This window comes from Asterias rubens, chromosome 10 (assembly GCF_902459465.1).
Source record: "Asterias rubens chromosome 10, eAstRub1.3, whole genome shotgun sequence".
In the NCBI taxonomy this organism is placed as follows: domain Eukaryota; kingdom Metazoa; phylum Echinodermata; class Asteroidea; order Forcipulatida; family Asteriidae; genus Asterias; species Asterias rubens.
This window is the reverse complement of record NC_047071.1, coordinates 480,393-498,146: the sequence shown is the minus strand read 5'-3', so window position 1 is coordinate 498,146 and position 17,754 is coordinate 480,393. Positions and strand designations below refer to the sequence as shown.

At 39.1% G+C, this 17,754-nt stretch overlaps 1 protein-coding gene across 1 annotated transcript in view; it reads right to left on the bottom strand.

Moving 5' to 3' along the window:
- Positions 1 to 17,754, bottom strand: part of LOC117295553 (T-complex protein 1 subunit gamma-like) — a 36,800-nt gene that overhangs the window by 17,036 nt on the left and 2,010 nt on the right. Inside the window, exons 3-7 of the mRNA XM_033778250.1 lie at positions 16,966 to 17,016; positions 2,389 to 2,451; positions 1,632 to 1,728; positions 996 to 1,116; positions 108 to 188 (exon numbers count right to left, since the gene is read on the bottom strand). Coding sequence (XP_033634141.1) covers positions 108 to 188; positions 996 to 1,116; positions 1,632 to 1,728; positions 2,389 to 2,451; positions 16,966 to 17,016 — 413 coding nt within the window. The remainder of the gene's footprint in view (positions 1 to 107; positions 189 to 995; positions 1,117 to 1,631; positions 1,729 to 2,388; positions 2,452 to 16,965; positions 17,017 to 17,754) is intronic.

Here is a 17,754-nt window from a genome sequence, read left to right as displayed (position 1 = left end):
TGCAAACCAAGAATTAAACTGGAGTAGGTAATGAGGTTATGTACGATGGGTCAAATGGTAAGAATTGAGAGTACTTCATTTTGTCCAAAGGCCTTAAAAACCCTCACCATTTACTGATGAACTTCGTTCCGACACAGCTCGCAATAATTTGGATCATCTCATTCCGATTGGTAACGTCCACCTTTTTGCTGTAAAAAATAATAATATTAATGATATTAATTGTGTAAATATTAGGTTTGCGATAACACAATGTGTGTATTTACTTGCTGGGTAGATTATGTTCTTTTGAGAACTTGTCTTGCTTTATATTTTACTATCGAAGAGTAGATTTATTTTAGTTCAGGAGACTTCTCAGTTCTGAAAAAAACTGTCCTGCTTTTTAACTACTACCTGGGAAGCTTTCGCTTCAGTGGATCGAGGGGACTTCTTGATATAAAAAAAAGTTTGGTTTTCCTCATTGACCCTTATCCATATAATAATAATTTGTATAGCACTGGTATCTAGATTCATGGCACTAAGACCTTGGGAGAGGTAAAGTTTTTAGATGTGATCGCAAGAAAGCAATGTCGGGTTGTACTGTAAGAGTCATTGGCAAATTGTTTCCATAGGTGAGGGATTGCAAATCTCAATAAACTTTCAACCACAAGCAAGCGGGCATTACATATACATTTTGCATGTCAACCCGAGACCACCTAAGACTGCAACCGAATTTGCAGCTACAGCTACGGCTTTTATTCTTGCTAAAGGTGTTGCTCTAATGTTGTACTCTACTTCAATGCATGATGGTATGAAAATCTAACCGTGGCTGTAGCTGAAGCCAAGTCAAGTAGGGAAAAAAATGACCAGGCGGCCTGGAATTGCAAGCATGCCTTGAAGGGCCTTAGCCTCCATTGCCCCTGGTCTTGGCCCTGGTGCCCCTTCAAAATCTTCCCATTGACTTTCAAGATTTTCAAATGAAATGCCTTTTTGAAGATGAAATTCCAGGCCTGTCTTACCTGAAGTTGTCTTTCATGAAGTCCAGCATGTCATCCATGGCTTTCCTGTAGGCACCAATGATGATGGTGGGATGCATCTCTTGTGTAAGAAACGGCTGGGCCACTGCCATCATCTCACCAGCTATTAAACATCAAGTAAAGGGGCAAAATGTGTGAGCATTTGCAGAGCTGCCAACATTTGCATCTCATACTTAATAAGTATACTTCATGCACACCCTCTGCTAACCACGCTACATGTAACTAATTTATTAGGCCCCTCGTGTTACAGCGCCCTCTATATCAGAGGGTATCGGATTCATTTTGAAGTAGAAAACCGCTTGGTCGGCATTGGTCTTGGTGTAATCTTCAGTAATTGTAGTGGCAGCGAGTCAGAAACACTGTTTATGTAGAAGCAGTAAAGTTGGGCGAAGTCTTCAATTTGCCAAATTGCTGGATTTTGACAGTGATCATATCCGACTTGAGACCGGGGTGATTGGCATATTCTTCATATGGTCGTAGTGCTGTGTGAATGGGGTATCAAACTGGGAACCGATGCCACCAATCTTTGTCTTAGAATATAAATATCGCCTTCTTTCTCCTCTCATCTCAAAAGAATGAAGTTAGGAAGGTGACAGGAGGATACTTAATCTGTCTTACCTAGAATGATCACCGATGTCGTACCATCTCCAACCTCTTCGTCTTGAGTTCGACTGATTTCAATCATAGACTTGGCAGCCGGATGCTGGACAGTGATCTACAAACAGAATCGATTCATTCAATACTGCCATCAATCAAATCAAAATGGACTGCTACAAATCAATTCAAAAGTGCCTTGCTTCATACGTAATAAATCAAAAGCGCATTGCTAATAAAAGTCGAAAGGATGCCCATCAGGGCTTGAATTATTATTATTATTTTTTTTTTTGGAGGTGGGGGGGGGGGAATCCACAAAACTGCAGGCCTTGTAGCTCAAAACTTTTATTGGACAAGAAAATTTGTTACAAGACAGGAATCAAAATGAGAAGAACACTATCTACACAGTCAAGCATTGGAGCAGTTTTTAGAACAACCCCTCAGAGAAGATTTAGCTCACTTCTATTGTGGGTAACACTTCAATACCCAACTGATTTGAAAGATGTGGAACTTAACAGTTTAAGTTAAATATGCAGTGAGGTGTTATAATTCAAAAACACAAGACCGCTACACTTGTACGGTCCTAAGTCTAGTGGCCCAACGCTAAAGCTACTGGCCTTTGGCATGCAGGTTCTAGTGTTAATATCAAGCCCTGCCCAGTGTGATGACTCTCCTTGATTTCCAACCGTTTTGAGGGATATAAACATCACAATTGAAACCTTTCTAATTTGGTTGTGCCAAGGAATGGCAGGGAAAGCCCTCTAATAGAGTTTTGTCTGACCTCTCTGAGTATAGCATTGCCATCGTTGGTCATCACAATACCCCCCATAGGGTCCATCAACATCTGCAAGAACAAATCACAACATAGCATTAATTAAAGAGACAGTACCAGGGGGCAAATATAGGGGTCATATCCACAACACTGCCGGGCTTGTAGCTACAACATTTTATTGGACCAGACTTTATTTTACAGGACCAGCAGAATCTAATGGGGACAAAACCTTGAACATAAATTAACTGCTCACAAAAAGTTAGGAAACTTTGTTCAATCAAGTATATTTGTATCAGTATTACTCTGTTTGTATTAAGTTATACATCAATGCAAAGCTAAGGTGTACCTCTTTAAAATGATACATTTGCAATGATGACATGTTGCTAAAATTGGCTACACAAATGACAATGAGGCAAAGTCACAAATCAAATGTGCCAAAATTACCGATATCTGTACTAAACAGTCAATAGGTAATGATCAATAATCAAAACGGTCAAGCCTCAGAACCATTAATGGTTTAAACAAAGATTTGCACCAGTGAGAACACCACACACAATCACCCCATCTCTTGAAAAACACCTTGTTTGGGTTGTCTCAATATAAAATGAATTAAGATCAGTAAGTTGCCTTGCTTGCTTGAATTACAGTGTCAATTGGTTGTTCATACAGTAACACAAATTGCTAATTTTTCAATTGGTTGTTCATACAGTAACACAAATTGCTTATTTTTCAATTGGTTGTTCATACAGTAACACAAATTGCTAATTTTGGCAATTTGATGGGACTCTTGTCTCTTTCTCACTCATGTGGCCAAGTCCAGCAACATGTCATTATTGCAAACATGGTATCATTTTAAAATATAAACACTGCAGCTTTGCATTGATATACAACTTAATACAAAGAGAGTAATAAATTATAAAAATATACTTGATTGAAAAAAAATTCCTAACTTCTTGTGAGCAATTTAAGGTCATGTATCAACTAGGTTTCAATAAACACACAATAATCAGTGAAGACTGCCAAAATGGGCTTGTCTAGTATTTAATGCTGAAAAGCTATGCCTCCTTTTATTCCACAGATTAATTAAGGTAACTTAATCAAGTCCTGAAGAGACTTAGGGTCATAGTTTATTTTTTATTTATTTTTTTTTTTTTTTTCAAAGTAATGCTGATTCATAGGCTAAATTATCAAGATACATTAAAAGTCACATGTGAAAGTTTCAGCTGAATGCTGTGTCTACTCTTTGCGAAAACAGCAAAAACAATCTCGCAGCTCAGGACCTCAGCAAAACTAAAATTCCACTGATCACAGTATTTTCATAAAAAACAAAAACATTCCATCCCTTACATTCTCCCTTTATCAAATTTGAAATGGTTCTCCCTTTATCAAATTTGAAAAGCTAGTGAGGATTCTTAATTCGGCGGCTATCGATTCAGGAACAGTGTCTGTCATTGTGGTTTGTTTAGTTACGGATAGCAATCTCCAGGGACAGGAATTGGCAAATTACTTTCTCCTGGTGAAACCTGAAATGGCAATGGGGATGTTTTGACAGTGGAATAAATAATGGATGCTCAGTTAAACTTAAAAGGTGCATGTAGCATTGGCAATGTACTGTGCTCCAGAAGTGCGAGTTGTTTGGTCGCATTCGCATGAAATATAAATCGGCTTTAGTCAACTTTTTACATGGTTTCAGTTAACCAAGAAGTTTGACGAGCAACACTTCTTTTAAACAGCTTTATGATATAGGCCCCTCTAAATATTTATGCATGAGGTACGTCACAATCTTACCCAAAACGAGGCCATGGGTGCAGCCACTGCAAGTGATGGCGGACGTGGACTCATAGCCTCATTTTGGTTAAGAATTATGTTGTCATGCATAAATATTAAGAGAGGCGTATTGGACACAGGGCCCAATTTTTAATGTGAAGTTGCTAATGCAAAAAACAATCTAGCTAAGCACACCAGCTAAACCTTGTTCAGATAGCCAAAGTACCACCAAAGATAGTGGAATGACAAATGGGCAATTTAGGCTGAAATGTGAAATATGTCCTGAAGATGCCATTTCAGCAAGCAACTCTTTTAATGCAACAATAGATCAAAAGCGAGAGATGGGAAACTTTGGCTGAAAATGTGTACTGAAGATGCCATTTCAGCAAGCAATTCTTTCGATACAACAATCAGTGCAGACAGACCATTGCTCTCAGTGATATAAAAACAAAACCTTTACTTGCTGAAATGGCGCCCATACGTATTTCATGTTCTAACGATAGATTGAGGTCAAGTTCACGATCGTGTGCCTTTTGTGCTCCATACTCTTTGTATGGGCAATAGCATCCTGCTTGAGCAGCTTTTTGACAATCTGAACTTGAATCTGAATAATGTAGTCGGCAAAGCATCCTTAATTAAAGCCATTGGACACTTTCAAACAGTATTGTCCAAGTCCAACACTTCGTGTATCACAACTTATAGGCTCAATCGGTCATCAGAGTCGGGAGAAAATAACGGAAAAACCCACTCTTGTTTCCGCACGTTTCGCCGTGTCATGACACGAGTTTAAAATAAATCCGTAATTCTCCCTATCGAGAATCGATATCGTTTTAACGTTTTCTCAAAAAGTAAAGCATTTCATGGAATAATATTTCAAGAGAAGTCTTTCACCATTACCCTCTGTAAACCCTGTAAATTATTTGTAAATCTGTGATTTTTTTATTGATTTTTTACCGAAAGTGTCCAATGGCTTTAAAACATCACACCAACTTGTTGTTACCAATTTACATTGCCTTTGATTTGATTTTGATCCGAGTTTTTGATACAGTGGAAATAAAACTGATTGATTGATTTAATGACAACATTTGGGAGGATACCCCAACAGGGAAAACCCAAGCAGCTGGTTCGGCTCGAGACAGGGTCCACAGAGATGACCACTGTGCCAACCTACATGTAACTGAGAGTCACCACACTCACAGAATATGGGGGATGAGCAGGAATGACTTGTACAAGTTTAACAAATTACACAATGGTTGTAACTCAATACCTTGTTTTTAATGGAATGAAATATAAACTAGGCACTTTTAGATTGCTCAGCGTTCACAACATTTAAAAGTAAAGGGCAAAATGCTTAAAGAGTTGCAGAGGGCCACTCAAATTTGATACATAAAATAGTTTAACATCATATTCCTATAATTGATTAAAAGAGAAGCTGTGCTTTATGAAAAGTCTGCATATTTATTGTTATTATCATTGCATCATATATTTCTGGTAATTAAACCAAGCTTAGCCTCATATTAGTAAACTTAATCACTGTAGCTCACACGCCTAAAGGAAGTCTTTAGACAAGGCTGTTGCCAATGTAAACCAAAAACACAAAGTTAACCCCTACTGTTACATGCAAAGTGTTTAGGTTGTTTTATATTTGTACACACAAGTTCAATCTGGCTTTATGTCCCATCCAAAGGACAAAGCAGTTATGCCACGACCAGGACGCAAACACAAGATCTGAGGATCACAAAGAAACACAAAAGCTTGAGTATGGTGCTCTTAAACACGTAGCCATGAATACGCCAAGCTGTGAAATTTTCATTGGGGACAAAAATATCTAAAACTAGGATCCAAATTTAATGCACCATCTTGAGACCACATCAAACTATTTAGTAACCCTGGGACTTGTAGATTTGGAGGAACTTCCAGAAACAGTTTTACCAAAGAGCTAGAAAATTAGACCAAAGAACAGGATTTCTTTGCACCTGAAGAAATAACTGCAACTTCTTTTCACCTGGCAGACATTAAACAAAAAGTTTTAACTACAATAAAATTAATTCAGACATTTCTCTTCCCTGACCTTCACAACGCAATATGTGTGTGTTCCCCAGAATCCCCTCCCACCCCTGTCCAAAACAAAAATAGTAATGAAATAAATAAACAATTAATAACTAATATGTACACACATATTTTCTGCTCTATTGTTTTTGGGTAATTGCAGGAAAATTAAGCTTAAGTACAAAGTCCATTCAATCCCATTTTGTGGTTTTACTCTACCTTAAAGCCACACTAATCAAATCAAAATCAAATTTGGCATTCGCTGCAATAATTTGCTAGGAGGGGAAAATTATCACACCATAACATCTAGGACTGACTGACTACACACATGTATGGCCTAATACAAAATACTGAGCAGAGTGACTGGAATTAACATAAATGCAAACAAACAATCTCCCACAACGTGCAGCTTGTTCCCTCTTATAGCTCCTTAAAAGCGTTGGACAATTGCATTGCGATTCTTTTCTAAATTTCCGTCAGGCCCCCCGTGGGAATTCTGTTCATGTTTGTATGACATCGATAATTAAGTGAGCAATCAATGGACGGTGGAGGAGCTATAGGCCGGGGAATTGCCGAGGAGTTGAATGATGGGTCGGAGGATCTGTACGACCAACATTCAAGGTTGAAATTATCTACTAGTGGCATGAGCGGAGACTACTCCAGCATTGGGAAGCAGACTCATCCTTTGAAGGTGTAACCAATGCTCAAGGTCAAAGTCTGAAATCATCTCCCAACGGCTTGAGAGGAGACCAACTCGAGCAGTATTTGGCTGTATAAAATTTCACACGACACGGAGACAACGTTGCTATGGCCTCCACATGTAAGTGCCCATAAAAATTTTCCTATTTTATTGGTTTCTTAGCCATCAAGAAATCGCCGCGCTGCAAAGAGTGGAGAACGCTGAGCTGCAAAGACTGGAAAGCGCCGAGCTGCAAAGACTGCAGAATTCCAATGCTTACACTTTTGAAAGCTTTGCCCCCTGGGGTTTCACCCTACTCATTGGCTCAATGACCAGTGGCAGTCACATGCCAGATGTATTCACAATATGCTCTGTTCCAGTGCAATGTGATACTACACACTAGGCTTTAGACTCCATTCATACTCCCCAAGAGGGACTCAAAACCTACTTCCTGTTTTGGAAACGGCTGAGCTGCATGGATCGCCCACAGATACGGATTACCCATACAAGGATCCTGACAACAAGCATTGGGGATGAAAACTATCGCAGCGTAAACAATATTTATATTTGAAAAGGATAAGCTGTCAAAATGGCGTTCGGTGGCTCTACAATATGCTGTCTGTCTCCATATGATCTATTCCGCAGCAAAGGTAAGTGAAACTCTACCGGAATAAACCTTTTGAAGGATTTGACAAATAAAACGTTTTTGATTTTTGTTGACGATCTTAAAAAGTTGTTTTTCGCGAGACATCATTGAAAGCGAGAGTATTCACTTTAATTTTGTTTTTATGAATAAAATAAACAAAGTTACATTACATTTACATGTGCACCTCAAATCCAACTTCATGTTAATTAAGTGGTCTTCTTGTGAGTTTGGGAACACATCCATTAAATTTGGCAAATCTAATTACAGGCATGCAACTCAGCTGCACCTTTGTCAATATGCTTGTTGAAAACAGCGGAAAGTGCTACTGCCAGTCACAGCCCTACGGTGATTTACAATAGGAGACTTTCCAACACTAGGTGGCAGCAGACATACCGGGTAAATTTCCATTGTTTACGTAGTTCTGAACATGCGCATAATTCTGAGAACAATGGATTTACCCGGTAAGTCTGCTGCCCTCTATCGTCCCAGAAAGTCTCCCATTGTAAATAGCAGAGCTGAGAAACCAAAAATGAGCAAATTAGCTGGGCCCAGTTTATTGAAGTCTGTAAGTGTAAGCACAACACTTTGCTAAGCACAACAACAACTGGCTAAGCACAAAAAAGTGTTGCTAAACAAAAGAAGTTACCAACAAAAATAACATTCAGTTTACATTGTTGTGACTAGTGCCCAAAGAAAATTGTCAAGCAATGTTATCTGCTTAACAGTAACTGGGCCCTTTTCAGTTGCACACCTGTAACTATACATCCAGTGGGAATTCTGGCAACACTCTTTTCGCTCAGTATTTCCAACCGATTAATTCCACGGTAATAAATTTAATACAAAGAGATTGGATTAAAAACATTTATGTATGCCTGTTTTATCAGTCATGTACTCCAAACCCTAAAGTTCATTTAGCTGTATGGCTAAAATAAAACAAAACTTCTTCCCGTTGGAAGTTCTCATTTGGCTTTGAGGCCACGTTATGAGGGTACAATTTTTTTTGTGATTTTGTGTTTGTGTGTGTTTGTAAAAACACCAAAACAGTGCCATTTTCGAGCAAGTGGAGAAAGGAGAAATTAAACATTGCTGCTGGTGATGGCAACAACTTTACAAAAGACAAAGTCATCTCATGCCTGCGTCTATTATTAGTGTTGTGATTATGGTTATAGGTAGGTAGTCCTTCAACTAAATGGCGCGTGTCCGTTTCAGAGTCAGATGGGCACGACTCGTCGAGGTAGGGAATGAACAAATGAACTAATTAATTGGCGTGTTGTTCTTCCTCACCCTTGCCTTCTGCAATTAAGAAACCAGTTTTTTCACCTCAGTCAGGAATAATTAGAATTGCCTGTTTACTTTCAGGCGACCAACTGCATCCTAATGTTTAATTTAATAATTGTTATCTGTGAAAGGGCACCCCAGGCCCCAACCCACCCCCCCCCCAAAAAAAAAAAAAAAAAAAAAAAAAAATCATTAATCATTTTGGTTTTCCAGGTCGGACCAGAACGTTTTTGTTTACAGCCCGCCTGAGGGCAAGGCAGTGTTTCCTTAATAACAAGGGCACATCTACTCTGAGGGCAATATAAATTTCTACTAGACCATTTCAAGGGACACCTCAGCAATGGCCAGGGGCATGGGGCATGAGCAGCAATTTTGGTTTCCATACACGAGATGGCCATCACAGATGCTGGCCATCACGCATAAGGAATGGGCACTTTCCAGGATCCCTACACTGTTGACCCAGTAGCCAGCATGTGGTACACACACAAAAATTGCGACTAGGGGCATGTGTTGTGCAATGACCAGGCGCACAGGGGCAATGACCAGGGGCACAGGGGCAATGACCAGGGGCACAGGGGCAACGACCAGGGGCACATGGGCAATGACCAGGGGCACATGGGCAATGACCAGGGGCACAGGGGCAATGACCAGGGGCACAGGGGCAATGAACAGAAGCACAGGGGCAATGACCAGGAGCACAGGGGCAATGACCAGGGGCACATGGGCAATGACCAGGGGCACATGGGCAATGACCGAGGAAATGGGTGCAATTGTGTTACACGTACAAGGCCTTTAGTTCCTTTAATGATTTTAAATCGTGCTTTTAACGAATGACATTGGTTTTACCAAATTCATTGAATCCAACTGTAGGTATAAAATTTCTGAATATTTCTTTAAATTAAGCTTGGGCGATACCGCGATATTATCGAATATCGCGATTCTAATTTGGAAATGATTTCGATATCGGATTGATTTGGTTTTAATTGAAATATCGATCACGATATATCGTGCGATATCAAGATGTATTTCCTAGCTGAGACATCTTGTACCCCATAGGTTTGGAGTAAAACCAGAGGAATAGGTCATTAGAACACCTCTCTTAACTTTCACTGGGAGTTTGAAGACTGATGATTTCAAATTTAATTAATCGCAAATATATCGAATATCGCGATACATTGTCGGCGATATATCATCCATGAATAAAATAAATCGATATTGCCCAAGCTTATTAAATATACTGAATTAGAGTTCCTGAATTAAATCATCAAACGAAACGAAAAACACATGCCACACAGCCACCCTAGTCGCCTCATTTGATGTTCCAGGTCAATGATCCCAAGGCAGTTTCAACAACAAAAAAACCTTGCAAGAACCCGAGACTAAAATATGCATACAGCCGAGAACAGTCTGTTTCCTATGGGTGCTCTCAGCATATTCATCATGGTTAGATTGGGTGTTCATGTTTCTTGTTATGAAGAAACAACATCAGCCCTCGAATTAGCACCTGTAAACCATTACATGGTGTGCTAAGGATTAGGTCTCCTAAATAGGTCTCCTAATTAGGTCTCCTTATTAGGTCTTATAATTAAAAAAACATTGTTCCACTCACCTTGCGCTTTATATCTTTTGGAAAAGGCGCGTTATAAATATGATTATTATTTAAGGGAAGGTACACGTTTGGTGGTTACTCAAAACAAATATTAACTTAAAAACTGACTTGGTAACAAGCATTGGAGAGCTGTTGATAGTATAAAACATTGTGGGAAACGACTCCCTCTGAAGTACCAGAACCAGGCCTTGGCGGGTTTAAACTACTAGTTGAAAACCGATTCACACACTTTGATTCCCATTCATGAATAACTTTTGGTCAATAAGTCAAATAAATGCAAAAGTTATATTTGTTCAATGATTTTTTCAACACAACACCCCTCCAGCTATGAAATGGTAAGACCTCCGTCGCCCTCGGGTAAACAATTCCTTGTAAGGGAATGCTGTGCGCGTCGTGCGTATCGCACGATGTGGCACAGCTGTCCCCGCCGTTCCTCTCGACTAATAGGAATGAAGAAACTGTCTTATAAGCACAGATGCAAGCTCGTGTGTCACGCCCATGAATTAACACTTTTTACTGGTCATATACAAAGGTTTAAACACACCCACGTGACGCGCTCTCATAGATTAGAAGTGCCTGTTACCAGACTACAGGAAAATTGCTAATAGGCCTTCCAGAGTGAAATTCAAGGCCTGCAACATGAAAAAGCTGCACAAAATTAATTTAAAATGTAATGAAATGGAAGCTTTGAAATTGGATTTCAGTCTCAATGTACAGCATTGGAAAAGAAAATAAACAATCAACCAGATCAACTTGAACAAAATTACTCAAACTAATTTGACTATTTATCCTTGTTAGTTTTGTGTTAGGTTATTATTTGATCACAAGTGTGAAGATTTACTCCTGAATTATATTGAAGATTGATAAGAAATTTCTTATCGCCAAGTGGCTTTTCCCGCCATTGGGTGAGCCCTGCAAGGTTTCCAGCAAAGACCCATGAAAATGAAAAGTGAAATCAACACTTAAGTGCCAATGCCTCAGAAAACCAGCCTAAAACCAGTCCATGTTTTGATATAAGTATCTCATACATGTAACACTGTACACAGATTGTTTATCTTCATTGCTATGTATTTCAATTGTCATGTTAGGATTAAGTCTGTAGTGTGCACAGTGCTGTCTTAAAGGCAGTGGACACTATTGGTAATTAAGTCTGTAGTGTGCACAGTGCTGTCTTAAAGGCAGTGGACACTATTGGTAATAACTCAAAATAGTTATCAGCATTAAACCTCACTTGGTAACAAGTAATGGGAGAGGTTGATAGTATAAAACATTGTGAGAAACGGCTCCCTCTGAAGTAACAAGACCTCAAGTTTAGAATTTGAGGTCTCGAAATCAAGCATCTGAAAGCACACAACTTTGTGTGACAAGGGTGTTTTTTTCTTTCCTTAATATCTCGTAACTCGACGACAACTCAAGCTCAAATTTTCACAGGTTGTTATTTTGTGCATATGTTGAGATACACCAAGCGGGGAGACTGGTCTTTGACAATTACCAAAGTTGTCCATTATCTTTAATTCCTAGGTTCTTTGGGCTTTTGTGAAACTAAGCATTTTTGCCCAGCTTGACACTAATCAGTGTTGTTGTTTGGTTTTTTGGGGGTTATTTTAATGAGTTTAACTCAATAAAATGTAATCATTACACACTCGCTAATCTTACTGTAACAAAATAACAAGAATGTTAAATTTGTTCGAGAAGATTTTTGTTCTGTTCCATTTTTAAATATATGTCACATGCTCTTACCACTCATCCCACTCAACTCTGTACCGTTTCATCCTTCAGCAACTTTCTCATACATTTCACTTATAACTCTAATGTACCTGACTAATGAACACGTCACGATACTTGATTTATTATTGAAGACAGACAATACCCCAAACAGTACCACCTACGGTGTTTACTAAATATTTCATCATAGTGGGCTTTTATGATGATGAGAAGTTGAGAACACAAACAACAAAAATTACTGGTATTGGGCATTGTTGGCGCCAAGATCCTCAAATTTGGACTAGCCATATTGTAAATTAACTGGTGTTCAGAATGGATGGCCCAAACAAGAACCTCAAATTTGGACTAGCCATATTGTAAATTAACTGGTGTTCAGTATGGATGGCCCAAACAAGAACCTCAAATTTGGACTAGCCATATTGTAAATTAACTGGTGTTCAGTATGGATGGCCCAAACAAGATCCTCAAATTTGGACAAGCAATATCGTCAGATCTGGGCCCAATTTCATGGCACTGCTTACCACAGAATTCTGCACTTATGGAACCCTTGTAGCCCACAATTCTATGATACAATTCCGCGATTTCGAGACCTCAGATTTATATTTGAGGTCTCAAAATCAAGCATCGGAAAGCACACAACTTTGTGGGACAAGGGTGTTTTTTGCTTCATAGTTATCTCTCAACTTCGACAGTCAATGGAGCTCAAATTTTCACAGGTTTGTTATTTTATGCATATGTTGAGATACACCAGGTGAGAAGACTGGTCTTTGACAATTACCAATATAGTGTCCAGTGTCTATAAATAGGGGCTCCAAAGTCAAATTCGTTTTGAGATAAGAGAATAGATGAAAGTTCTGAAATGTTACAACGGTAACACTTTTCAGATGAACATTTTGGGGCATAAAAACTTGTATCTTTTTACATGTAACCCCATTACTTTGAAGTGAAATGCTCAAAATGCTACACAATCCAAAGCAGCTGTTCTCCTAACCAAATAAGTTTTTATTGTCATTAATTTTAAGAGTGATGACAAAACATATACATGTACCTTCCCCAGAACCTTCCTCGTCTTGCCAGTGAGAACAAACGATCTTAAGGTTTGATGTAAATGTAATGGCATGCGTTAAACACTGGTCCGCCAAACGGGTCATAATTGCTTCATAAATATAATAGGTCCAGAGTATCTTTCCATAATTCACGGCCAAGTTTGATGGCTTGGTTTAAAGGCGATGTCACACACAAACAAGCACACTGAAAATGTCATCTACATGTACAGGCAATAGAGCCAAGCTATTGACTGCTACCTGAATGGCAATGGTTTAGGTCGATGACAGGCAGTGACTTGTGGAAAGGCAAGATGATGCGGCGGGCCAGTGAAAGGAAAAGTTAACACACATTTTTGAAAAAAGGTTCACATATATTGCCTTTTTAATTTTTTCAAGCTTAAAGAAAACAAATTATCAAATTTGTTTCATATTGGTAAGTATACTTCGATGCTCAACATAAATTAAATAGGGTTATTAAGTCAACATGTGACGATCGATTTTGTTGATTTTGGGTTGAACAAAGAAAATTGACTGAAGTGGGATTTGAACCAATGACCGCCGGAAATGGCCAGCGCTCACCTGAGCTACCTAGCCCTATGTTGGCAGTCTCCATATTATGTCAATATCTTTGTTCAGCATTCAGGTGCATCAGTTTTATTGTTAAAGTTATTTATAACACAGTGACAAGGTGTTTAAAAACAATTGAAAAACAAAAGACTTCCGCAGGAGTTGTCCAGTAATGAGTTCACTGGCCCCATGCTAAAATCACTGGCCTTTGGCCTATGGTCAAGTGTAACTTTTCAGTGCTGGTTTGTGAGGTAATTCATGATCAAGTTGGCTGTCTGACTCGACACTTACCGGGAGTGATAAATGTTTGACGTCACACCCCCAGTAATTCATTCACTGACATTTACGGTCTACCTCCTGAGACTGAATGTCGTGATAAACTGACGAGCATAACTTAATGAATTACAATAAATAAATATAAATTTACCTGTTTAGAGTGAGATACAGACCTGGCCTATGAGGGTGATAAATATCCCAGAAAATATTTAACATTCATCAATTTGTTGTCATTATAAATTAAAAAAGGATAACACTTGCAAAGTAGAGTCTGAAATCTGTTTACAAGTTTCCTAAATGTTTCAACAGAACCCTTGCACTAAATAAAATGGGACCTTCCCCTTTTACAGCATGCGTGTAGAGAATTTGTCAGATGTTTTGTTTTGTTTGAAGCATGGTAATACTCGTGGCCAAGCAGACAAGAACACCAGACTCAAACTCTGGTGTTTTTGATCAGCAAAAGTGTGGTTTTGAGTCCTGTTACGCCACTTCGGATAGGACATAAAGCCATACTGTAGGTCCAGTGTGTTGTGTAATGCAACTAAAAGTACCCGGTGCACTTATTGTAATGAGGTGGGGTTCACCCCAGTGTTCCTGGATTGACTGGCTGCATTTTGTGCAACAGCAGCCTAACCCCTTTACATGGTGCTACATGTATGAAGGAATACATGCAGGTCTCATAGTTCAAAACGCAGCTCCACATATATTAACCTTCTCAAGACTCAAGAAGACGGTCAGAGCACACTGACCGAAACAGCAAGCAAATATTGAATCTTCTCAGAGCCATCACTACTCACTAAAGTAATTTTACATGATGTCACCCCACACCTTACTTCCGCATACCTTGCCGGAAAATATTGAGTGCCTTTGAGACTAACATTGGGTGTGATAAAGCGCCATAACAAAACTATAGATTTCTATTATTAGTCCCAGCCACTATCCAGGCAGAATCATAGACTATCCTTTAAAAGTAACATACGTGTGTGATAGAGAATGTGTCTTCAAATCCAAAAATAGTTTAAGAGACATACATTTTGCATTTTGCTTTGTTAACCAACATTTTAAGGCACTGAGCTAACTGAGCAAACATAAAGGATGCATGTTTTAGTTATCTATCAAGACTGGGTAAAGCTTTCTAAGGAAAGTGCCTTGACATCTGTACCTTATATTACAGGTTAGCTCAAATTACACCCTAAGAATAGAGAGCAAGCCAGAACAGAGAGCCCACACTGGCGATCACGGTTTACCCTGCACCATTGTTCCGATTTCTCAACTTGGATTGGAAAATTTATAAGGAAATTAACGTACGCAAGTATGATGTTCATTTCGAACCATACACGGACATGCACATTTTGTTGGCCTTGAGCTTCACTTTTGAAGGGGTACAGCAATTTTCTTCTGGCTATAGGGCATTTCGATTTAATTTAAATTTGTACTGGAACTTTGCAAAGGGCACCACAGCAATAGCAGATGGCACCACAGCAATAGCAGAGGGCACCACAGCAATAGCAGAGGGCACCACAGCAATAGCAGAGGGCACCATGGCATCTGCTTCGGGTGTAATGGATTATTATGCTAAAAAGTCCATTCCAAATGTTAATCTTGAGATGTTTGTCTGTGTTTAAAGCACAAGATTACTTTTGTTTTTTGTGAGACTGGTGAATGTTTTTGACATTCATGTAAGCGATCTTAAGGTCCCTAACTGCCTGTGCACCATTGAGTTGCGAGCTATGGGCAGTTCTAGTCAAATCCCTTTTGGGGAAAAGGGCCTCTGCAGGGAGCAGGGGTAGACTGTAGAGAGTGCACTCTAATGCGAATCGCTGTATTGAATTTAATTCATCAGAATCATTGATGTGGCCATAAAAACAGACAACATAGAATACTGAGCTCAACTGTCCTACATGGTGCATGTAATCTTAATTCAAGGCGCTTCTTTTTTATCTAGGAAGCTGTACTCCTACTGTTAATTTCCCTTGCTGATAGAGTCGCCAATAGAGGGCGCTATCAAACACGAATGGCTATCACCCCATAAAACTATAGCGGACTCCCATAAAACCAGTTACTGGTAAAAGGGGGCCCTCTTGTGGCAATGAATCTTTGGAAGATATTAGTAACAGAAGGGTCTTGAACCAAGATAGCCTAGACATCTGACGTCACATATGTCTGGATCCGTACAAATGTACCTTTCTCCTCGCATTTATTTCACACAGAGATTCGCAGTCAAATTCACACGAACATGTACACAAACATAATAAAATAGTGAATAAAACAACAAGGCATGAAATGTGCAAAACTAGGCACATGAACGCTGCGTGCAGACGGTCAAAAGCGCAAGTTGACACTGAATTACCTCGACCAATCATTACACAGATATTGTAAGCTTACGTCACAGCACATTTATCCAATGGAATCATTGTATCCACTGAAATCATTGGGCCTTTGTAAGACCAGTGCTGTCTTTACATGTCTTTACATATCCTTGTGTATATATAAAGGCAGGGGGCCAGTCTAGCCTTCCAACGCCTGCTTTGATTATTTTGTTCCAACCAATCCTAACTTAGTTATTGGCTTGGTTAATGCTTAGTATCAAGAGGGCAGATTGTAAAAACAAAAATATACAAATAGTTTATTTTAACATGACATACTTGCACTGACGCATACTAATCAAGTCATTTTAATCAAATTATAGATCCATAACGAGGGAATAAATTTAAGAACAGTTATTTTCAGAACATTAATTTTCAAAATTGGTATGGTAAACCTTTGTCGAGAACTGTTTGTGTTTACCGAACTAATTGTCTATTTTTGGTTGCAGCTGGTGAAGCTCATATCAGAAATCTTCTGATTATGGTCACCAAATGCGGCACCTCAGGCAAAGCCATGGGAATTATTTCACAGGATTCCTCGTTTGAAGTCAACTAATTGAGAGATAATTAAATCTTACCTTTAGCATGGCTCTTGGTCCAAGACATGTTCGAATGACATCAGCGATTGTCTAGCAAGAACGATAATGAAATAAAACATGAGAACCAAAGAATAGGAATACAGTATGAAAATAAAGCCTTACTTCTGTTTTATTTTGCTGATTTTTCTGATAGAAAAAAAAGGGGGAAACTCAGTTATCAACGTGTAGAAAAAACATCATGCCTGCCTTACGCTTAGAAGTTGTCGCAAGGTCTCTGTCAATGCACAGGCTATTGTATCGAGTAATTTGGGTGATGTTGAGCACAGTCCAACTCTTGCAAATTGATTGTTGCAAATTTCTGATGTCAAACTTTGCTATGTGTAAGACCCAGGCATAACTCTCCTTTAACAATTGGTCACTTTCTTAAATTAAAACAATTAAATAAATAAAAACACATTGAAGCAATGTGTGGTTTTGTTCTAATTTAAGCTGATACATGTAGTGCAATGGCAATACCAAGGCATGGTGCTTCCTTCTTGAAATGACAAGGGCATTTTCTCCCTTGTAAAAGGCACCTCGGTGAGGAGGTTGTAATTGCTATTGGAAAGTGTCATGGGGCACCAAGGCAATGACCATGAGCAAAAAGGAAATTATGCCTAGAGCTGTTGCCTCTGTGTAGCGCATTATCAGGCCTGAACCAGTCATTTTGAGAGGAATTATGCTTAGGCCACATTGCAAAAAAAAATTGTTGATCGTCCCCGCCCGATCGTTCAAAACCCATGTCTCTTTATACTTTTACTGCCCAGATTTTTCAGCTGATGTTTTTTT